Below are 23,879 nucleotides of genomic sequence, written 5' to 3' on the forward strand. Positions count from 1 at the left end.
GATCAGCAGTTCGCATCACCCAGGAGAAGGCAGGAAAAGACAGCCCTCTATGTCTCATCAGCATATCAGACAAGATCCTGGGCAAAATGGACGTCAGGTACTACCTCGGCTTATGCCCTGCATTCCTATTTTAATCAAAGGCCTATCAGGCTATAAGCACACCACCGGTTTGCATTGGTGAGAATTCATTTCGGATTGCGATTTACAGAGTGGTTGGCAGCTGGCATAGCAAAGGGCAGGCTTCCCTGCCTGTTTCATTAACTTTCCAAGGACTAAGGATCTGCAAAAAGACCCAACTGAGAGCATACTTGTTATTTCATTATTCCTCCTCACGCTGCATACATCCATGACCTCTCATGGATATGCCCTTGGTAGCTGCGGTGATGGCGGTGGCAGAACGGTCCAACCTGAGAAACAAAGCCATATCATGTTTCTTACATGATGACGCCGTGCAAGAACATTTTGTACACTACTTATTTCATAAACATGCCATAGTCCAATATTTTTATTTAGAAATAAATAGTGTATGATACTTACTTCCACAATTGGTTCCAGCTGGTAGTGGCTTGCGGCAATCCTCCGCTACACGAACAAGCTTAAACGCGCTTATTGAAATCTCATCCGAAGCTTTGAGTATACGACAGATGCAAACCATGTCAGATGATCTAATTAACATGACGATAACACATGTTGCTTGGGGGCACGTAGTCGCCAATGATTATGATACTTATCATGCATTCCGTTTGAACCATGTCTTTCTCTAGATGACAATCCTGCTCACCCCATGCTTGTTGTGTTGTAGACACGGTAAAAACTAAGGTAAAGACTAGCAACTGAATTAATATATTTCTAGCCATCCGGCAGTAGTATGGTGTCAATGGTACTATTGCTCTATGCTTTCCTACAAATGGTGAATATCATCCCATGTGTGGACCATGCTTGCTGTGCACACACTTCTATTTATAAGCACTATTCCATCAACCCGTGCTGCCGCACGCGCTAATGTTTTTATAAACTATTGTATTTGAAAATTATTTAGAAATTAAACTCCTAGCTAATAATCAAAATTGATTATCTACTATTCTCTTTTTTTTCAAATCGTCAACATAATACTATATAACCTATCTTTGTCCAGTTGTGATTGATTTTTAATTAATAATTACTCTATGCACTTTTTCATCCATATTTATACTTTTTCTATTTTGTATCGCACCTCCAATCCTCCATACATTATGTTTAGCATACAAATCAATATCTTTCATCGATTCCTCACATACATGTATAAATGGTCTAAATGGTGACACTCATCATGTGTATATACTTTAACTTAGTATTTTATATTAACAATGACATAAATAGGTAATTTAGAATCATATATTAGTTTACTTTTTGACATTTTCTGTATGATGCACATGAAGATAATTAGATTAAGATTTAGGTGTTTAATTTATGTTATTTTTAATAACAACATATGTGGGTAATATAGATTAAATTTTAGAATGACATTTTAAGTCATGCTTTATAATGATATGTATTAGTAAATTGGATGAAGATTATGAGGTTACTTTAGATTATTTTTTATAATAGCTGAGCTCGGTAATTTAGATATAGGTTTAGAGCTCTTTTTTGAATATTTTCACAATGATAACGGTGGGTAACTTTTTAGAAAATATAATAGATCAATGGCTATGATTATTAGAGTTTACAAGATTGGTATTTGATGTTTTTAATTTTTATGAGAATTTGTCTCTTTTTTCTAGCTTGTCATAGAAATCTATATTCTCATCACTCCCTCTATATCTATATAAATGGTGACACACATCATGCGTATAGACCTTAATTATTATATCATATACCAATAGTGCAAGATATAGATGATTTAGAATCATATATTACTCTATATTTTTAATTAAGGTTATTTGATTCAAAGCGTAGGGTTATCATGTTATTTTTAATAATGGCATGTATGGGTAATATAGATGCAAATTTAACAGGTTACTTTAAATTTTTAAGTAATAGTGGTGGGCAATTCGGTTGCAAATTAGGGGGTTATTTTAAATATTGTTTATAATGGCATAAGTGGGTAATTTTGATGAAGATTAGGGGTTACTTTAGCTGATTTTATATAATGACAGATGTGAGTAATTTATATATAGATTTAGGGGTTACTTTAGGCTATTTTTATAATGGCATAGGTGGGTAATTTTTTAGAAAACATAATAGATCCAATGGCTATGATGGTTTGAATCTATCGATTGATGGTTGGATGTTTTGCTTTTTTGTGAGAATTTCTAGGATTTTTCTAGAGTGTCCACTTAGGAATCCTAAGTGGCTTCACCTCAAGACTTCAAAAGGAGCCTCCAATTAGTAATAGTAAGAAGTAAGATAGTATGAGAATCCCCGTCAGTTTTGATTAAATGTCTAAGAACCTGAAAAAGGATAGGTCTGCATTAACATCGAAATCCTAAAGAAAGGATGATGTTTATAAATAATTGAGCATTAATCAGCAATATACAATACTACCTTTCATCGGTCTCAGTCTCACTTTCTCGAGCTAATGCTACTCTGCCGAGTACAGTTGATGCTTTTGTTACTAAAATCAGAACATCTTAGCAAACATGCGTTGGCTATGACAGGGATTTCTTAATGCCCTGTATTAAGCCACTACGGAGTAGTACAAATATTTATTGCACCATTTTTTTCTAGCTTACTATGTTGATTACTCTTCTTTTTTGGTGCAAGCAGCAAGCATCAGGTTAAGCGTGTCATCAATAAGGTCCTTCATGATTCGGATCCATACAAGGAAGATATACTGAAAGAATTTGTACCTCAACAAGAGGATGAGGATGATGATAAGTAGAAGAAAGATGAAGAGTAATGCTTCTCTGCATATTGACATATCGTACCATGAATCATGATCTGATATTATCCTACTTCAAGAATCGCACATTTGTAAATTGTTACGAATGCACATATTTGAAAACAAGATAATGGCATCATTGGCTCAAACGTAGAAAGGTCACACATCTGGACTCAAGCATTCTTGTCTAGCATGCATCTCTGCTGTCAGAAATGCTTTCGGGACGCAATTACACAGCTCAAGCTTACACAAAAGACATCATAATCCTTGAGTCGGGAGGTAGTACCTATCTCTACCTTTCCCAATCAGAAGGATCTGATGCTGCATTTAGTCAACTTGTGTTGCCCTCTTTTTCATGGGATCTGATCGTCTGAACTACAAAACCGGTGAGCAGTTGCCATCGCCCAGGACGAAAGGCAGGAAAAGACAATCACGACGTCCCATCAGCATATCACCCAAGATCCAGGCCAAAAAGGACGCGCCAGGTACTTGCTCAGATCATGCATTGCACTCTGATTCTGTACAAGGATACAAGGGGTTCGTTCCTCCTTCCTATGTCTCTCGACCTCACCAAACAAAGGCCACGAAAGAAGCAACCATGGCCGACTCATCGTCAAAACCCCAGTTAGAATCTCAAAGCAAACAATCTACCTAAAGGCTAGCTAAAATCTCCACGGCTGTTGGAGCCTGAAAACTTCCGGTGCTTCGGCGCAACAGAAGCTGCAGGAGAAGACCTTTGCATTTGCATCAGTCTCCTGTTGGTGCCCGTTGCCGGCTTGTCGCTGCTCAGGCGCACCAGAGGGCGAGCGAGCAGCCGCCGCCCGACGACCATCTGTGCAGGAGCTCGCCCACGCACAGCACGGCGTAGACCACCACGACGAGCTTGAGCAGGAGCGGGAAGTACTGCGACAGCTCCACGCTCGACGAATGCAGGACCTGGACAGAAGTAAAATCTGAACCGATCAGCGTCGCTGCTAAGGAATCCGAGTGAGTGAGGAGTGACAGTGAGTCAATGACTGATGTACCATGGCGACTCCGACGAACTTTGCTCGCCGTCCCGATGGCGACGCGGCGGCGATGGCAGAGGGTGGCAGCACCAGCGGTTTCCTCTTGGCCACGGCCTCGCACGGCGGGGTGGGCTTGCCGGGCCTCGCCGTGGAGCAGTTCCTGAGGCGCTGCACGTCCTTGCTCTGCAGTGGCTTCACGATGAAGTCCTCAGCACCGGCGTTTAAGCATCTGTTTTCAGAGCCAAAAGAAAAGAAAAAAAAAACTCGTTACAATCTAGTATTGCCTGCAGGATCGTACTGCAACTCTGCTGTGACATTGATGGTCAAGATTGTGCGTGAATGCGCCGAGCAAAGACGAAATCTTTGTCTCGTACTGCTGCAGTCCTTGGATACGCATAATGAGATGAAGCCCTGTACAGTCTACAGGACTACAGGCACAGTACAGTCACGGGCCGAGTGAATGTCTACTGAGAGGCACCGCGATACATTACAGCGAGCTTTGTAAGGGCTGGGCTTTAACCCATCCGGTACTGTTCGACCAAGACCAGGCATTTAGAGGGACCAAGCTCACCAAAGGCAGCTTTTTTTTTTTCCTTGCCCTTTTTTCAATGCGACTTTGCATAAGAACTGATGCTGGAAAGAGAGGAACAGGAGCTGCAAGGCTCACCTGCTGATCCGCTGGGGCTCGTCTTCTGACGACATGACGATCACCGGGATCGGCTTCAGGGGGTTCAGCGCCTGTGAGGTTTGGTTTGGTTTGCAGCGTGTGTGTGAGACTGATATGAAATGCAGGAATGGAGCAAAGTAGCTAACACATGTACACGGCAGAAATGCAGTGACAGGTTTTGCAGTACCTTGACGGCCTTGAGCAGGTCGTAGCCGGTCATCTCGGGCATGCAGTAGTCGGTGAGCACCATGTCGATGGCCTGCTCCTGCAAAACGCAAACGCCACGGGTTTAGCTTAGCCACAATGTAACACTAAACAACTGTTGGAGGCACAGAAATAAAGGTAAAGGAGGAACTTGAAAAAAGAAAGGCAGGGAGGAACAGGATTCCGTTGGAGTCTCTACTGCAGAGTGCAGCGCAGACACCCTACTGTCCCTAATCCCATCCCGTGCTGAGCTTTTACAGGGCATGAGCAGTCGCAGTCAGGTCATGTTTAACAGTGATGCGGCACTAATGCTATCTTAAGCACGGCATTATGTTTAGGGGATTTAGCAGTGGAGCACTGAACTAGAGACAGCTTTCTACAGGCTACGGTCTGTGGCTGCGAGAGACGGCAGGGCTAATTTTCTTTTCTTTTCTTTTGCCGCCATGAAAAGCGGCGACCTTTTGCTTCCAAAAGAGAGGGGCGGAGAACAGAAGCCGTCACGCGCGCATGCGCGGACGCGTGGGCCGTACGGTACGGAGAGGCGCGCGGCGCCGGCCGGCGGGTCGCCGACAGGTGGCGCAGGCGCCCATGCGCACTCTCTGTGTGGAGTGCCCGCCACGGCGCCACTGGGAACGGATGCCGGCCGGGGTTGCTTGCTGGTAATTGTGCTACTGCTACTGCACTGTGTGTGCTCTGAAATGGACATGGCGATCGATCGATGAGTTTACCTTGCCGTCCTTGAGGCCGAGGAACTCCATGGCCTTCTTGGCGCTGTCGACGGCGATGACTGCACGGGAAATTACACGGGCTGTTTAGAATCTAGCAGAGCAGCACTGACACTGACACCAACAAATTGAGATATCCTGAATGAACGCTGAACATGACACCAGATGGAATCGGAAACCAGAAGCAAATCACTCGAACTATGCGATGATTGCAGGCAGAGTAAGTTTCAGAGCTCGGAAACAGAGGAAGCACTGTTCGAGTTGGCAGTGCGACCGAGCGATCGAGGGAATGAATGAATCCACAAGGAACTTAAGAAATCACAAGACGAGGTCTGAGCCGAGAGCGGCGTTGCTGACCGTGGAATGAGCCGGCGCAGGAGTCGCTGCTGAGCAGGAGCTGCGCCACCCGGCGATCCACGGGGGAGTCGTCCACCAGCAGCACCCTCATCACCCCCTCCTCCACCTCCACCCCTCCTCGTCCTCCTACTTCCATCTCCGTTTCTCCCCTCCTCTGCTTCAGGGTCTCTCCAACCGGCGCGGCGGCAGCGGCAGGAGCAAACACACGCACCGGCAAAAGCTTCTACTCGTGGTAACTGGTAAGGAAGAGGATTGCCGGCCGCGTGCTCTTATAAAGCGTGACGCCACGGGTGACCAGGCGGGAGAGAGAGAAAGAGAGCGGGGGAGGAAGACGAGGCGGAGGCAACCTCTGACGGCTCGCAGGACAGGGCCAGGGAGGTTGTAGTATGTGTCAGGCAGGCAGGCGTGTGAGCAGGGTGAGGGAGGAGGGAGAGACCCCCGAAGAAGAAGAGAGCGAGCGGGCGGGGCCCACCCCCGCGGGTCCCGCAGAGAGGGGTAGCTCGCGCGGCACGGGAATTGCTTTTTCCTCTAGATTTTGCTGTCGGGGAATCTCTCCACACCACGCTCCGTCGTCGTTCCCCACCCACACTTCTTCGCTTCTTCTTCCTCCTCCCCGCGCGCTCTTTTTTTTTTCCCTCTCATCATTTTCGTCTCTTTTATCATTCTCTCCCCACGACTTTTCTTTTCCCTGGATCACCAGAAAGATTACGCGCCAAAAGGAGGAAAAAGAAGAAGAAGAAGAAATCGACCGGGGGTTGGTTTACTCTTAACCGTTGAGGCTGCTGGAAAAAGCGAGGGCCATTTGGGAGGACTGATTGAACTGAGGCGATTTGATTTGATTCGCAGCAATGGCGACGGCGACCCCTGGCGCGGTTTCTTTTCTCGGTGGCAGCTAGATATGGCGGGGGATTAGGAAAGGCAGCACGTGGATTCGAATTCGATCCGGCTGCCATTTCAAGTGATCGAAGCCGCTTCGTTTGGTGTCTGGTCGATCTGTCCGGGAGCTGCAACTTGCGACGTGTAAACATGGGTAGGGTCAACAGGAAAAGGACCGGGGCTTTAGTATAAGCATCCTGTGCGAGGGTGTGTGGAGTTTTTTATGTTCGCTCCCTTGATCTTGTACTATCTTGATATTTTCCTTTCCGTGTGATATTACAAAATCTTTTGGTTATCTGCTCTCGAAAGTTAAGCATTCCTCTTTTCAAAAAAAAAAGTTAAGCATTCTAAGATTTGATGAAAATGATAGATGCAGCTTATCAAAAAGGTTCTAGGAAATTCTGAAAATAATGATGGCCAGAAGCAAAGGTATGTTCTACTATTCTTAAAAACCTAGATTTATTTCGAATCGAAAATTCCTGCCCATAATCATAGACCGTATCATGGGCACCGTTGACCTGGAATTTTCGGATGAGTTTAGTGAAAAATATATAAAATAAATTGCTAGATCAGGTTTGTTTGATATGAATTCCTTTTGTTCTATCGTCCTCTGCCAAGCCCGGTCCTATAAGGTCTTCTCCCGCGGCCGGTGCATGAGGCAACGCGGAGCTGATGAATTGAATCATCTTTGTTGGAGGAGGACCATTTATAGAAGAGAGAGAGAGAATTGACTCATGTTTTTGATCCGATTCATACCGAATAAAAAGAAAGGAAAAAAGAGGTATGTTGCTCTGCTTGTGAGGAGAAATGAGGTGCAAAAATAAGAAGGGAAATATTTTTTTATGTTGGAGTGGGTCCATTGATAGTGACTCGTACTGGAGAGAGAAATTGGTCAGGTCTAATATATCGTACATCTACAAATTGAGTTGCATTTGTAGGGAACGTGGAAGAAGATAAGCGTGAGTGTAGCCGTGAAAAAAATACATCGCTTGAGATTTTTATTCTTTTTCCCTTTTTCAAACCAAGAATACAAGATTGACTTTTTTTTCATAAAAAGTTGCATGTTGGTGGTGTACTGTTTGAGAACATTTTAAGACGTTTTCCTGGCGTACGGTAACACCCCTAATGTTAATTGGGGTCATTAACATTTAAATTAAACAAATAAATGTATCTAATAAGTTTTGTTAGCATGTGAGCACATGTGACCATGATTTATTTTATAAAATATGATTATTAAGGTTCGTATGTTATTGTTACAGCTAAATATAAATTAAAAGTATAAGTATGAAAAGTACGAAATTTTGCTCCAATATAGTTAAAAATCTCAAATACATCATTCTCGACTCTCGGACATGTCAAAAATCCAAACTAACTCTGTATCCCTATAGTCAGCTTACGCTTTGTGTCATGAACTCCTGATCAACACGTAGGCTTCGAAGAGCAAAGTATTTTAAAATGGGTCCAACTCGTCACTCGTGTAAATGCAATAGAGTCCTGCATCTCTGAATTCCAGCTTTGCATGAAATTCACCGACCTTTGGCTCAGCGATCTCCTAATTTGTGCGTCAAACCTCCTTTGAGCTTTTACGAATGTTGCAGCGCTATGTTTCAGCTACCACTTTTAGTTTGGACTATTTGAATTATTCTATTTGAAATTGCAAGAAACTCGTACCCAAACTCATGACTCTCTCGGCTTCTTCATGAACTGAATGGTTCAGTTCGTGTACGCCGTCAGGCCACCGTCAGCACCGGTGTCTCCACGCGCCGGCGCCTGCGTCCAGCCCACTTAGAATATCTTGCCTAATCCATTGTTTTTCTACGCTAAATTTTTTTGAATATCTTGCGAATTGTTAAGTTTAATTTTAAATTGGATGCTAAAATTTCAAAGTAAGGATTCACTCTTAGTTATTTTTTGGCAAAACAAACCTCTCAACCAAAAACCTTGCACAACTAAGTATATACCATAGTCGGTAAGTCCTGTAAGTATTACTTTTTCAGAAGGTGTCGTTTCTTCTGACGTCGTATCAGTGGGCTCGATGTGACGTCTTTTTCTCGGGTCGCTGGCGCTTGTGTAAATAGGCGATCAGCTTTTGTTTTTCAAATTTTACTTTTGTTGTACCTTTAAAATCTTTATATTATTCGTGTATTTTAACTCTTTTTTAAACCGTTGTACCATCCTCGTGTTGTATCCTTAATTTGTGTAAAATCTAGCATGTTTGTGCTCACCTTCGCGCGAAACTTGTGGTGTATTGTTTCGATCGAGATATTTAGTGGTTGCATCGGGTTTGACCCGACAGACTGCCAGACTATATCGTTTTAAGTGCGTATTGACCGGATTAACCATTAAGATGATGGTTAGCGCATCTAGTTTAATTTGGACGTGAATACACGTACATCTTCGTTTATGTACACACGTATACTGTGTTGCAGTGTAACCTCCCCCTGATATCTCCATCGTGTATCTAAAGATAAAACATCCGATCTATTAACGGTGGAGACACACAATAGTACTATACAACTATACATGATTACTGTACAATGCAGCAGCATTTCATTTTCTGCGATCAGTATGTCAGCAGAGGCCGTCAGCCGCTTTGGATTGTTGCCCTTGTTGGCACCCCCCTGCGGCGGCCTCTCCTTTTGTTTGTTCCACTGCCACCCACACCAGGCTCGCTACGCTGCGGCCTGCCGGCCTCCTCCTCTGCTGCCTTCATTCATTTGGCCCTGAGCCTCTGACACGGCGATGTACCATGTACCGTGGCCTGGACCGGGTTTTGCACGCGACGCGATATGCCTGGCTACGTGAGTGGCACGATCGTCGAGGCTCTTGATGATACGAGATATGGTGTCAGCAATAAGTACCATACACGAAAAGCAAAGCTTGGTACGTACGTGTTGGTGTTATATCGATCATAACACGGCGTGCATGGGGGGCTTTATTCAAAGCCTGTCCGAATACCAAAACATCTGTACCAAACCGGTGGATCTGCTCGGATCTTGCAAAAAAAAGTAGGCGCGTCACCCCTATTCGTTAGGGTTCCGGTCCATACAGTCGATCGTCGCGAGTAATGGCCCGCGATACAGATTACAGCTGATGATGACAGAACAGATTTTCATACAGTCCGTGCAATGCGCGTGCGCTATACAAAATTGATGGATGGCCAGTTGGTCCCTCTTTATTATTTTGCAAAAAGGAAAGGCAAAAAAATCTCATATCGCTGGGTGTCAAAATAAAGGTATCTGGCTCAAATATTTGGAATTTGCAAGGCTATTATTAGTTGGCCTTAAAGTTACGCCATCCTTTTCAAATTATAGATTGTTTTAGTTCTATCATAATTCAAACATCTTTTATCTTGACCACATTATAGAAAAATGCACAAACATCTACAACGCTAAATTAGTATGTTAAATCCATCATTAAACATGTTTTCATATTGCATTTATTTGGCATTACAGATATTTTACTATATTTTTTTGTAAATTCAGTTAAAATTAGATAAGTTGCCTTATATTAAATCTAAATTTTTTTGGGAACATATGGACTAGGATGCTTTTCCAGAAGATTTATGTCGATCTCATGTTATACATAAATCTTTCGGATATACTAGAAACAAGCTATTAAGAAGGAATTCCATAGAAAATCTAGAGGTTCAATCAATCCTACTATGTTGCAAAGGTATATTAAGAGGGTGTTTGGTTCCGGGGACTAAAATTTAGTCCGTGTCACATCGAATGTTTATATACTAAAGGCCTGTTTGGATACAAATTCCTAAAGTTTAGGATCCAGAAATTGGTAGTCCTAAAATTTAGGAGAAGGCTGTTTGGATGGAATCCTAATCTTTAGGATGTTAGAGGGAAAATGACTTTTTTACCCCCAATTACTCCTCTAAATGCCCCTGCACTGTTCACATCATTAAATGCTTACCGTTGCTGTTTGTGGCGCGCACGTTATGCTGCTTCTGGCGCGCACAGCCTGCTTTGTGGCACAATTACTATATTGTATTAAACCAGCTAATATTGTTCCTAAAATGTTATCTCTAATGCTACAATGAAGTCACTTAATTCAAGTCAACACACTAATTCAGCAACTAATTCAAATCACAAGGTCAGCATCAAAATCCATTGCAGAATACATCAAGCCACAAATTCAGCAACTACAAGTCACTAATTCATCTAGTATGTAGGCACTAATTCACCCTAAATTCATACTAGAATACATGATCTAGGCACTAATTCACTCTAAATTCATACTAACTAACTTTTAGGCAGCAATTCAAGTAGTATCAAGGCACCAATTTAGTATCTAGGCACTAATGCAGCAAGTATGAATATTATCGACAGCAAGTATCAAGATTATACCTTTGAGCCCGGAAACACAACTTCCATAGCTGCATCCTCAACAATATTTTGTTCATCGACATCAAAAACATCCTCTGGACGGCCTGGATTTCCTCCACCACAAGCACCACCTGGACGGCCTCCTCCACGACCTGCACTGCTAGAACCACCAGCGCCAAATGACCTTGCACACCCTACTCCACCTCTGCTGGCAGGCCCTTTGCTGCCGTCGGCACCCCTGCTGCCGCCTGCACCTTGACTGGAGCCGGCCCCTTTGCTGCCGCTAGGCCCTCTGCTGCCGCTGAGCCCTTTTTTGCTACAGGTCAGTCTGCTGCCACCAGTTCCTTTGCTGCCACCAACTCTTTTGAATCCTCCAGCATTTGGACCTGCATTGCGAGCCGCGCGTATGCCAAGAGTACGGCTAGCACGGCCTCGGGGAACACCATCTCCCCGAAGGAAGTCTGAGTACGTGCTCAGATCGAGGAACTCCTCAGCCTGGAAGTTGAGGTCCAAGTTCTCTAAGCCGTGACGGGGAGCAAATGAAGACTCGAACTTAGAGAAAAAATTGATTCCGCAAGGGGGATTTTGTGGACCGGCCTGGGGGAACAAATCCTCCAATCCATCATCGTCGTTGCCCTCCATGAGGAACCGACAGATCTTTGGGGGCACGGCGGAGGACTGGAGGGGCTGAGGAATTCGTGGATCTTGTGGACGGCGTGGGGAGCACCTGACCTCGTGGATCTACATGCGGGCAGGCAATAGGTAGAAGAGGCGGCGGAAGGAAGGAAATGGCGGCGGCAGGAGGAGATGGCGGCGACGACGAGAGATGGCTCGGAAGGATGCGGCAAAGGGAGGAGATGGCGGCGGCGAAAGGAGTAGGAGACGGCGGAGGGAGGAGGTGGCGGCGGGGGGAGGAGTAAGCGACGGAGGGAGGAGGTGGCGGCGGAGGGTGGAGATGCGGTAGAAGAGCCACGGGAGGAAGGAGAGAGACGCATGCAGGAGAAGAGCTGCGGGAGGAAGGAGAGAGAGATAGGGAGGGTGCGGCCGTGGAGAGAGAGAAGGGGAGGGCAACAAGGGTAAAGAGGGGGTTTGGGGACCACTTTTAGGAGAAAAAGGATCCATTAGTACCCCTTGATCCTCCTAATGAAAATGGCCCTCCTGAACTTTAGTAGTCCACTTTTAGAACTTATATTTGGATACATATGTCCTAAAAGTGTCTTCAAAATGGAGTCCTAATCTTTAGGATATTGTATCCAAACAGGATCTAATTAGGAGACTCAAAAGAAGTTACTATGCGATGACGTATGCAAAAAGTGAAAAGGAGGTCCTTTAGACCTATCTGTTGATATTGTGTTCTCCCAAAAGTGGAGAGCTGTGATGGATAGATGGCGCATGCACGCGTGTCGAGCCTGCATCGGAGCATCATAATGAACATGCTCGCGTACAGGGCCTAAAAGGCAAGCACGACCGCGGCATCAAAACCTCTGATTGCTTTGAGATCTCGCGCACTTGACCCGGGCGATCGATCGATCGACGATCGGAAAGCTCCCATCTACTGTCGCAGATCTCTCTCCCTGTCCCAGCAACATGCATGACCCTCTTTTGACCCGTCGGTTGGCCGGCCGGCCGCGAATCTACGGCAATTATACGCCTACAGTGCCCATGCCCCCCTGTTGCTTGCGAATCACACTACAGCTCAGTGGCTTTACTACAGAGAAACGCCGCTGATGCAGTGTGGATGGAGGTTGCAGCTGGAGATGAGCATGGGAGCTGGCATGGCCTACAAGAGCTCAATGCATGTACGATTGCACTGCAGCCGATCGAAGATCTGGGCTGGCCAGTGGCCACAGCGTGCACCAATATTGGCAGTACTACTACTACCAGCTACCGATTCTCCAAACAAAAAGGCGTCGCCAAAAGAGACGATGCCGATTGCCGAGATGGCACTGTTAGTGTTAGCTGGGGGCGGAAGATCACGTCGTTCTCTCGGATCGGATCGGATCGCCGGGCAGGCAGATTCCCCACCAGGAAATCCCGAGAAAACGATCGCACGTACTACGTGAAATCCCCCGCAGAGATTCTTCGTCGTTCGGTGCTGCGCGCGTGTGGGTGTGTGTGTGAGAGAGAGGGGGGTGGTGGCGTGGAGTAAAGGAAGAGGGACAAACGATATCAAGCGTCGGTACAGCGAGGGATATCAGCAGCACTAATTGTTGGTGTCCTGGAGGAGGCCGAGGGAGGACCTTAGTTGATTGGCCGCCGAACAGAGCAAATGTCGTGGCCGTGTGTACTCTTCACGAAGGTGACTAGATTTCAGACCGTTACTTGCAAGAAGATCGAAGCCGACAGAAACGGAGTCGAACACCACACAGTGACGCAGGCGAGCGCACACGATCACCATGTGCCGGGTAGCGTCTCTACAGAGAGATTCCGAGGAAAGCAACGTATGTACAGGTACAGGTGATAGATGGGAGTCGGTGAGAAGCGAACAAATTCCAAATCTGCGGGGGACTGGCAGGGTGTTATCGTGGATGTGTGGGGGCAGGGCTTAAACGCCGGGAGATCTCGGCAAGATCCTCGATGGAACGGAGTGGGTGGATGGTCCGGGGGGCTCCGGCCAGGGGGGACGTCGTCCTTGTGCTCGCCGAACGCGGACACGTCGTCACGGGTCTCGTGGATTTGTCTCTTGTCATCTCGCGCTCCATGGCTTGACCACCACCAAATCAAGCCGCCTAGGTTTTGTTCTCGCGTCACGGGCGTCGGTGGGCAGCGTACCAGACTACCAGCGGGGTTCGGTCGCGGAGGCGTACAGAACGGCGCAGCGCAGCGGGGGGCACGGAAGAGGAGGATCCCGGCGATCTGAGTGCAGGCTCACCACTGTCACACATCAGATCCGTGACCGTGACGCGTGCTGGCTGGTGCCTAGCGAGCGAGGACGCCCGGCGCCTCGGTGTGGCGGGTACTGTGGCGCGGCAGCTTTGTGCCTTTGTTCTCCTGCTGGTCCGGGCCTGGGGTCCACGAGATCTAGTACTTGGCAGGATGGCAAGTCTGGCGGTATATCCCATCCCCGCCGATGCCTTGCTTTGGCGATCTCTCGCTGGACCGTGATCGTGATCGGTGGCGCTGCCACTGTACTGTGCGGTACACATGTCGAGACGATGCCAATTGCCACATGCCAATGCCGGCTCAGCTGCCCAGCATGCAGATCGACCGGGACCTGATTTGTGGTGCGATTGACCATACATGCAAAGGGTCCGCGCGCAGCGCGCTCAGCTCACTCGCTGGATAAAAGTGGATATGATGCTTGTCGAACGGACCGGCGGCATCTGACTCACTGACAGGGTGAGTGCAAGACCACGGTGGCATGCCGTCGAAAGCAAAATGAAAGAAAAGCGGCATCCCATCCGATCGAGCGGCAAGCGTACGCCCCGTGTACTCCCCTATCGAGTAGGGTGTTGCTGTTGCAGGTGGAGTAGCATTGCGCGCGGCAGCTTTTGCTCGATTCGACCGATCATCCCATCTGCGTCTGGCGGCCTTGACTCGCGCCTGTTCCACCAGATCATCCGCCGGGCACGGCACGGCACGGCAGTGGACAGTCTCTCGCCTGCGACTGGCCGGGCGATCAATATTGACGCGATCGATGGATGCAGGCTGCACGTTGCACTGCGCAGGACAGGACGGGTTCCTATGCTCGATATGGACTCCACAGAAGAAAAACTCGATATGGGGATTGCCAAGATTTGCCCTAAAAAAGTTGTACCGGGCACGGTGAATACGGTACGCCTTTCCTATTTTCTTCTTAAAGCAAAGGACATAAACAGATCGTGATCCAGCACTGAAATCTCGAGATTAATTAAAAACTTCAATGTCATCCAGGGGATAAGCGAGCTCGCTTTCTTGATCTGGTGCTTGGCAGCCTTTTACCTTTCCCATTTGGTGTGATCGATCTTTTGCTGGATACGGTGGCTTTTTGAGCGTCAGTGAAGAGAGGCGTACCGCGTACGTACATGCTGGCGGTGTCGCGGTACGGTGTGCCGCTGTGAATGAAGGTAGATACGGTGCTGCCGCTAGCACTAGGACGGACGCGCGCGGTGCACTTGCTCAGCATTTATGCTTGCGACAGAGGTGTGCTCCTATTGATTTTGTCCACCATGTAAGAATGAAGATTACACCATGTAAGAATGAAGATTACACATCAAATTTGAGACCGGAAAAACTGGTGGTTGAATTAATATTTTGATGATCATATCAGTGCCAAAACAATAGGTATTTTTAATTGGAGATAGCAGGCTATTGTGAAACTTTTACACATTCAATTGTCATGTACGACCATCCTTATCATATAAGAAAATAGAAGTACAAAAGATTTTTTGCTGACACTATAAATCAATCTACCGAAGGATACTTTTTGCAAAAGAAAAATGTAAAGTAGCTACACGTTTGATGAGAAAATTTCACCGATTTTTTTGCAGAATATGGCTCCTATAGGTAAAACTCCTAGTGGCTATTTCGACTAGGGAAGGAGGGGAGCTCCGTTTCCAAGACAAGAAACCGCAAGGATCTTTTGCTTTTGTTGTCTGCCCTGGCGTGGAAGGGAAGGCAAGCAAGCAAAGCCATGCAAAATGCTGCCTCCCAAATCCCATCCCAATATCAACATACCATCCACAAGACCAGAAAGATCTTCTCAGAGTAGCTGCACATATGGCCTATCCTTGTTTGCTCACATGGGCTGTAACCCTGCAAGTGAACCAGCCATCCCTCCTGACCCAATGGGAGCAGAGAACAAAGTCACAAACCAAACCAAAGCTCAAAGAGTCTCCACAGACACAATCAATCTTGACCAACTAAAAAAAACTACTAAAGTGCTGAAGAGCTTGTCATTAAGAAAAAGTTGCTCTCGTTGCAATTGGCATGCTGATGCATTCCACGGAGAGAGAAGAGGAGAAAAAAAAGAAATACAAAAGAAAGAGCATGGTCCATTGAGAATGATGGGTTTCTCAATTTTAAAAAAACGGCCTTTTTTTTGCAGGTGAGACACCCACATGCTGGAATACACAGGGGCAGCATCATGGTGTCTCCCTTGTCACTGTTCGCCCCCTTTCCGTTCGTGTCTGGGACTCGGGGGGCTGCCCTTTGGCTGTGCCACTGCCGTCTGGGCCAGGCGATGCTTTGGTGGTAGGATCGAGTAGATGCCACCGGCGTCGCCGTCGGAGGATCCCGGCGAATTTCCGGAGATCCTGAGAGATCATAGACATGTGACAGCAACAAATACGATGTCGTCTCTCGCCGGCATGTGGACAGCCAGCCGATCCGTACGCCCTGCAAGCAACGGCATTTTCGTGACATATAAGGTTTCAGTTTTCTGCATGACGACTACACCTTTCTGCTTGGAAATCGACGTCCTAAAATTTGACAACTGCGCAACGAAGTAAAATCATCCGAGTTACTTGCACAAGATAACAAATTTAACGCTGACGTAAAGCTAAACTTTTAGTGCCTGGAAGATTGTTGCCGAAAAATTCAACGAGCACGGATAGCAAAAATCCACTCAAATTTCCGATCGGCCGGGTGTTCTATCTCCTGACACACATGTTCTTTTGATCTTTTCTATGTCTAGGAGGCTAGGAGGTATATAATGACGTATTCAAAAGGGGAAAAAAAAGTTCCTTTAGAGCAACTCCAAGAGTATCCTAAAAAATTCTTCCCCAAAACTATGTATTGGGGGTTCTCCCAAAAAAAATTTCCCCCAAAAGCATATCAGTCCACAACAGATCGCTAATAAATAGCCCCCAATATTTCAAACACAGGCCACGTCATCGTATTGGGCCCATCGGAAGGGACGCGCGGGTGTGCGGGAATCAGAATTGGGGGAGGAACGCCAACGCTAAAATATACGCGGTGGCAGGCTGTTTTTTAGCGTCGCTAAAAAATTGGGGAAAGTTTAGGTGGATTGTTGGAGTTCATTTTTTCTCTCTTTTTTCCTAAAAAAGGTATTGGGGGTAAGATTAGCAGCCTCTTGGAGTTGCTTAGACCTTTCCATTGATATTGTTCTCCAAAAAAGTGCCCTGGCCATCCACAGCGTGTCGCCGTAGTGGTGCTTGAAATGAAGAGAGAAGAACTAGGCTCCGCTCCGCACACTGCAGCTACCGATGCCCGCGCCAGAAAAATGGAGAGCGGCGCATGCACACTGCAACAGTTATACAAAAGAAGAATTCGAGAATATTACGTGCTAGCTCCTCTTCCTCCGGCAGCTCAAACTTGTAGGCGAACTACTGTGCTCGAAATTGGATACGCCAGCTGCGCGTGCGCGCTATCTCTCCTCTTTCACGCTATCAGTCTGACGGGCCGAGCGAGACCATTGGCCAGCAGACGAAGCTAGACTAGACACGACCGCCGACCGGTGGTGGTGTGACGCGCAGTGGTTCTCGCGCCTGCACCCGGCCGTGGCTGGCTGGTCGCCGGGAGCACGGCTCGCCCATAAAAACGTCGGACAAGTACGCGTACTGGCCGGTCCGGCCGTCCAAGGCAGGCACCGCGCACGAGCGAGGGCCCGCCGGGTGAAGATGCACATTGAAGCGCCGACTCGGCCGCTGGTAGCCGGCAGCGGCAGGGGCGCGTCCGGGTCGCTGGATCCTGGTGCCGCCGGGTCAGGGCGGATCGCGAGAAGGATCCGGTGATTCGACTATCTGAGGAGGACTGGCACGTCAGGACGATCAGCTGATGCCTAGGGTACTGTATCGGTCGGTGCAGCACTGCAGCTTTGTTCCCCTGCGCGCCGTCTGGTCCGGTCCGGCCCGGCCTGCCGATCAGGAGTCAGGACAAGGCTTGGTGCCCAGAGGATCTACTTGGCAGGAAGGCAGTTTCTCCTTTTTCTTTTATCTCTACCTTCTGCTGGATCCTGGAGTCGGTGACGCCTGCTGGTGATCGATGAAGTGAAGCAGGACATTTGAATTGGCGATCTCCTGCCGGCCGGATCCTCCTGTGAGTCTGTGACTGACGACGACTCTTTGATCAAAGAAGCTGCGTAGGAGTACTCAGCGCTGCTGCACGGGAGGGGATACCGTCCGACCGTGTGGGACCTTGCGTGTTCGCGTGCCCGATGCTGAAGATTTTTCTGCTGCAACTGCTGCTTCAGGGGAAGTGTTGAGACGATATGCTTTACTTCCAAAACTTGTACGTACATCGTGATCCAACGCTGAATCTCGAGTTTATTTGAAACTTTTATCACAAAAGGCGACCTATCTTGCTTCTTTGGTATAGTAACTCATTTGGTGCTTGGCAGCTTTTTCAGTCACTTTGGTGTGATCGATGTTTTGCTGGGGACGACGGTGGACTTGAGCGCCAATGAAGCTACTACTACCACTAGCACAAGGAGACACGCGGTGCCCTTGATGACACTATGCTTCCAAGGAAGATGTCATTGTTGACTAGTTAAGTCTTATCAAATAACAATAAGTTGAAATATAAAGTGAGTTGTTCATCTTTTCCTATCAGGTTATCTACGTGATACTATGAGGACATGTTTTTTTTTTTCCGCGTAACACCTTTATGTTTCACATTGGCCCTAAGACAGTATTAGGAAATACTAGTGGCTATCATTATAAGACACTACATGTGTAGAAAAGACATTATGCCTTTGACTTCATTTTGCAAAAAAAAAAATTATGTAAAATCTGAAAATAAATTGCATGAATAGGGACTATAATATTGCATAATTCTCCAAAATTTCAAGGTGAATTATAATGTGCGCATGATTTTTTCCCTAAAAGGTGTCAACTTAAGAGCATAATGGTCTTTGGCCTCTCCTCTAGTGTGCTACAAATAAAATCACAATTATGTGGCATTACAAGTACTCATGTTGCTGTACTAATTTTAAAATTAATTCGCGATATGAAAATTAGACATGTTGTGGATTTTTTGAATTTATTTTGGTGATGCAGTGATCTTGTTGGGAATTACAAACATACATCGTAAAGAAAACTGTTAAAATTTGTATTTTGGGAACCATGTTTGTATCCAAAACAGTAAGTATTTGTGATTGGAGATAGTAATAAATACTTAAACTTTAGACATATATGCACTTATGTTTGTCGTACAAAAGAGAAGAATTACAAAAGAATATCATATGGATTTTGGAGAAAATTTACTAATGATCCCTTGGAAACTCCTGCTTGCTGTTTGAATTGCAAGTGACGAGAAAAGGGGTAGACTAATACCCTAGTGACTAGACGTTGCTGATATGCCCTAAGACTAAGCATGGAGGTCAGCTCCAACTCCAGGATAACAAACAAACTGCCTGGATCTTTTGCTTGGTTGTCTGCCCTCGCGTGTAAGGCAAGGAAAGCAAGCAAAGGGATGCTACCTCCTGATATCAACATATCATCCTCAAAAAATCTCCTCACAGAGTAGCTGCACACATAGCGGTGCAGGGAAGTAGGAAATTATTCTTGACATGATGTGAGCCTGACCCAATGGGCACATAACAAATCACAAAAACAAACACGAAGGTAAGAGCCTCTAAAGACACTAGTCTAATGCAATAATCAAAACTACAAGCTGATGAGAGTTTGTTGAAAAGGTTGCTCTTCGTGCAGCTGCAATTGACACGCTGATGCATTCCAGATAGAAGAAAAAGGAAAGGAGGAGGACAAAAAATCAGAGAAAGGGCATGGTCCATGCCATTTAGGTTTCTCAGCGAAAAAGATGATCTTTTTGGCAGGCGAGATACCACATGCCGGAATATACAGGATCAGCATCATGGTGTCTACCCTGTTACTGTTCCTACCCCCTTAATGTTCGTGTCCTGGGCTACTGACATGTGTGGTCGCGTGATGCCCTGGTAGTTGGATCGGTAGATGCCACCGGCGTCGCTGTCGATGGATCCCGGCGAATTTCCGGGGATCTTGAGAGATCGTGGACATGTGACAGCAACAAATACGATGTTTCTTGCCCGGCTTGTGGACAGGGACAGCCGATCCGTAAGCAACGGCGTTTTTGGGGACAGATGTCTTTTTTTTTTTGAAATGATTGGGGACAGATGTCTCGTCCATCTCTCCTCTGTATGACACATCAGCATCTTTTAGCTTGGAAATCGAACGTGTTAGGGGGTGTTTGAGCCTAGGCTAATTCGTGGGACGAATCTATTAAGTCTAATTAATCCATCATTAATAAATAGTTAGTATAGCACCACATTGTCAAATCATGAACTAATTAGGCTTAATAGATTCGCCTCACGGACTCTCTCTATGTAATTTCCTAATTAGTATCTAAACATCTGATGTGACAGGGCTAAACTTTAGGCCCTTGAGCCAAACACCCTAGGCACAGCAAAGAAGTAATTTTGTTATTTTGTTTTTGAATTATCTGCACAAGAGGACAAGTTTTTTACAATTACACTGATGGCTACAGGAGCATGAAGAAGGTAGGGCTGAAGGCAGCATGAGCATACTGCCAGACTATTTGAGTGTTGACGTTGCACAAGAGCCAACTACAAAAATCCACTCAATTGATTGGAAAATCCCGAGAATCAGGTCTTTACATCAAATACGATATGATCCAATTATCTCAAGTTTTTGGAGTAGTCCAGAAGAAATATAAATGAAAACAAAAAGGCAGATGGGGTAGCAAGCATTGCACAAAGCGGCTTCTTTTTCACACAGGAAGCTAGTACGGTGTACAAGGCAACATCAAACTGAACATGATACTGAACGCTTCTTCCTCAACGGGACTTGTGGAGATTCGGGAACGGTCCATGAACATGCTCGGGCATGAAATCGTGCCTCGTCAGGATCCCAACAACGAGAGGTATCTGGCTCTCTGCAATGGACAAGAAAGAAATTAGCTAAAGGCACAGGTTTGTCAAAAAAGCATGACAGGTTATGCAACAATAGGAATTCAAAACAATGCCCGATGCTGCAATATTTGATCACCGGAGTAAAGCGTCAAGGAAGGAAGCTCACCATGGAGTCTTGGGCACAACCAAAATGTGCCTTAATCCCCTGATGCCGCGGCCTGTTCCAAGTGACATTTTTCTCACCACTGTGTATTCTGAGGTATCTGTTCTGGGAATCTGGGATGGAGCCTGGCTTGGTGAAACCAAAGTGACCACATCTTTGCAGCGCGAAGCCAGCTCCCACTGGTTTTCACTTTTCACCGTCTCTTTCATGAAGCACTTGTCCCTTCAGCAAAACTGCACTGCGCTGCAACGGTTCTGCTGCTCAGGCGCGTCACAGGGAGAGCGAGCGGCCGCTGCCTGATGACCATCTGTGCATGAGCTCGCCCAGGCACAGCACGGCGTACACAAGCAGGACGAGCTTGAAGAGCAGAGGGAAGTACTGCGAGAGCTCCATCCTCGACGAGTGCAGGACCTGCAGTGACAGCAGCAAAGCGAAGCCGATCAGCGTCGCGCAACAGATCTTGCCTTCTCAATTTTCTTCTCCTGTGATGGAACAACCAGAGGCGTGGGGGTGGCAGTGACGTACCATCGCGAGACCGGTGAGATGTCCCCGCGGGCCCGACGCCGTCGCGGCGCCGACGGGAGCGCGGTGGTCGGAGGGCGGCGGCGGCGTTATCGGCACACTCTTGGCCACGGCCTCGCGCGGCGCGGAGCCCTTGTGCCTGGCGGCGGAGCAGCTCCGGACTATGCGCTGGACGTCCTTGCTCTGCAGGGGCTTCACAATGAAGTCCTCGGCGCCAGCGTTCAAGCATCTGTTGTTGTCAGTAACAGAGGAGTTAAGAGCTCGTTACGATCAGTCGCCTGCCAGGACGTATGATTCCATCACACAATCAATGGTCAAGATTTTGTATGGGTGCGCAAATTTGAAGACGAAATCTTTGTCTGGTACTACCAGTCCTTGATAAATGATACGAGTAACTCATAATGGGAGAAAGCAGGTCGAGGAGTACAGTAGGCTGAGTGAACTTTTACTGAACAGCCATGATGCATTACAGCAAGGTTTATAAGGGCTTTAACCCATCAAGAACTGTCAGGATGTTTTTCAGCAGACATTCAGAGGGAACAAAGGCACCAAATTTGCACAAAAACTGAAACTGAAAAAACGAAAGAAACTAAATACTCCTGGAACAGGAGGGTTACCTGCTGATCCGCTGGGGCTCGTTCTCTGACGACATGACGACCACCGGTATCGGCCTCAGGGTGTTCAGCGCCTGGAAAACACCCGTGAAATTTGCAGTGTGTGAGGGTGAGACAATGAAATTTGCGTACGCGTTTCAGCAAATGCGGTGATTTGTATGCAATGCATGCTTGTGTGCTTACCTTGATGGCCTTGAGAAGGTCATAGCCAGTCACCTCAGGCATGGAGTAGTCGGTGAGCACCATGTCGATGGCCTGCTCCTGCAAAATGCCGCAAGCTCAACTTTTAGCCTGGTATTTTTTAAACCACTGTTGGAAGCACTGCACTGAAATAGAGGGAATGCAGGAAAGAAAACGAATAGGGACAGGATTCTGTTGGAGTCTGCACTGTCCCTACTCTCTCGTCTGGTGCTGAGCTTTTGCAAGGCATGAAGCAGAGAAACCATACCCGAGCAAGCTTCCTCTAATGCAGCACTGACACTATCATAAGCATGGCACTTTTTTACTGTTAGGGGCAGTGGTACTACACTACAGCTTTTTTTCAGGCTGTTGTGCCTTTGGACGCCATGAAAATTGAAAAGTGGTGACCATGTGCTTCCAGGAGAGAGAGGAGAAGGGAAGAACAGAAGCCGTCACGCGTACGGTACGGCGCGGCACCATGCGTTGTGTGTGAGGTGTGGTGTAAACCAGCACGGGATGCCGGGTCAGTCTTCTGCTAGCTACAGCAAGCTGAATTCTCCTCTTCGCACCAGCTAGTAGGAGATGATCAGAAACTGTCAAACGGATGGTGATGAGAGCAAGGATTTTTACCTTGCCGTCCTTGAGGCCGAGGAACTCCATGGCCTTCTTCGCGCTGTCGACGGCGATGACTGCAAGCAAACTGAGCTAGTCAGACCCCAGCAGTGTTGTCAAGCAAATTGAGCCCGTCAGACTCCGCCGCCAGCTCTGTAACCAGAGTCAGAAAGAGCAAGCAACAAGAGAAGTAGCAGAGTGCTACTACTGTGCTGACCATGGAAGGAGCCGGCGCAGGAGTTGCTGCTGCTGAGCAGGAGCTGCGCCACCCGGCGGTCGACGGGCGAGTCGTCCACCACCAGCACCCTCGTCACCCCCTCCTCCACCTCCGCTCCTCCTACCTCCATGTATTCTCTCCCTCGGTCTCGGTGTCTCTACAACAGACAGCAGCGGGGGAAACTTCTAGTCGTGGTAAGAAAGAGGATCGCCGGCTGCTCTTATAAGCGTGACGCCACCACACAACCAAGAAACGGCCAGGCGGAAGAGGGAGAGGGCGAGGGCCGAGGGGTGAAGTGTCAGGCGTGTGAGCGAGCGGAGGGAAAAGAGAGGCTCTGATGAAGGAGAAGAGCAGGAGCGTGTGGGCCCCAACTCGCGTGCGAACGAAGATGCTATGACGATATGTGGGGCCATGCCTGATGGCCCACATATCATTGGCAGGACGTCTCGCGTGGCACGGGAAGGGGGAAATGCCTTTTCGCTCTACCCTAAGATTTTGCTGTCGGGGAATCTCTCCATGCTCTCCTCCAGTTCCTCTTCTTCTTGCGCGCTTTTTTTTTTGTTCCTCTCTCAAATCATTTTCGTCTCTTTTCCTTTCTCCGAGACCTTTTTCTTGGATCGCCAAAAAAAAGAAAGATTATGCGTCGAAGAGGAAATTTTGCTTTTGGCTAATCTCAACCGTTGAGGTTGCTGGAAGGGCCATTTGGGTGATTGAAGCGGACGGATATGATTTGATTCCCGGCAGTGGC

The 23,879-nt window shown here is 47.1% G+C and overlaps 1 protein-coding gene across 3 annotated transcripts; it reads right to left on the reverse strand.

Annotated features, from left to right (window-relative positions):
* Window positions 1-3,311: 3,311 nt before the first annotated feature.
* Window positions 3,312-23,452, reverse strand: LOC101785309 (two-component response regulator ORR1). 3 transcript variants are annotated; one of them, XR_002678596.1, is made up of 7 exons: window positions 23,132-23,452; window positions 22,933-22,991; window positions 22,306-22,383; window positions 22,126-22,196; window positions 21,512-21,737; window positions 20,990-21,397; window positions 20,514-20,846 (listed from the first exon to the last, which is right to left on the reverse strand). XR_002678596.1 is itself a non-coding variant. In XM_022828447.1 (6 exons), the coding sequence occupies exons 1-6, from the start codon at window positions 23,259-23,261 to the stop codon at window positions 3,647-3,649; spliced, it is 699 nt and encodes a 232-aa protein (XP_022684182.1). In that variant the 5' UTR covers window positions 23,262-23,449; the 3' UTR covers window positions 3,312-3,646. The 3 variants fall into 3 exon arrangements, 2 of the variants coding, with proteins under 2 accessions (XP_022684182.1, XP_004975695.1); XM_022828447.1 differs by lacking the exons at window positions 20,514-20,846; window positions 20,990-21,397; window positions 21,512-21,737; ... (1 more) ...; window positions 22,306-22,383; window positions 22,933-22,991 and adding exons at window positions 3,312-3,796; window positions 3,886-4,096; window positions 4,535-4,605; window positions 4,722-4,799; window positions 5,467-5,525 and having other exon boundaries at window positions 23,132-23,449; XM_004975638.3 differs by lacking the exons at window positions 20,514-20,846; window positions 20,990-21,397; window positions 21,512-21,737; ... (2 more) ...; window positions 22,933-22,991; window positions 23,132-23,452 and adding exons at window positions 3,312-3,796; window positions 3,886-4,096; window positions 4,535-4,605; ... (1 more) ...; window positions 5,467-5,525; window positions 5,821-6,449.
* Between the last annotated feature and the right edge of the window lie 427 nt (window positions 23,453-23,879).

The sequence above is a fragment of the Setaria italica genome, chromosome VII (genome assembly GCF_000263155.2).
Source record: "Setaria italica strain Yugu1 chromosome VII, Setaria_italica_v2.0, whole genome shotgun sequence".
NCBI lineage: Eukaryota > Viridiplantae > Streptophyta > Magnoliopsida > Poales > Poaceae > Setaria > Setaria italica.

What these genes read in the sequence shown, in the direction of transcription:
- LOC101785309 (XM_004975638.3), bottom strand. Translation starts at nt 5,956, where the DNA reads ATGGAAGTAGGAGGACGAGGAGGGGTGGAGGTGGAGGAGGGGGTGATG. An exon ending in TCGGCCTCAAGGACGGCAAG is followed by an intron (nt 4,800 to 5,466) that starts GTAAACTCATCG and finishes TGCGTTTTGCAG; the next exon opens with GAGCAGGCCATCGACATGGT. An exon ending in ACCTGCTCAAGGCCGTCAAG is followed by an intron (nt 4,606 to 4,721) that starts GTACTGCAAAAC and finishes CAAACCTCACAG; the next exon opens with GCGCTGAACCCCCTGAAGCC.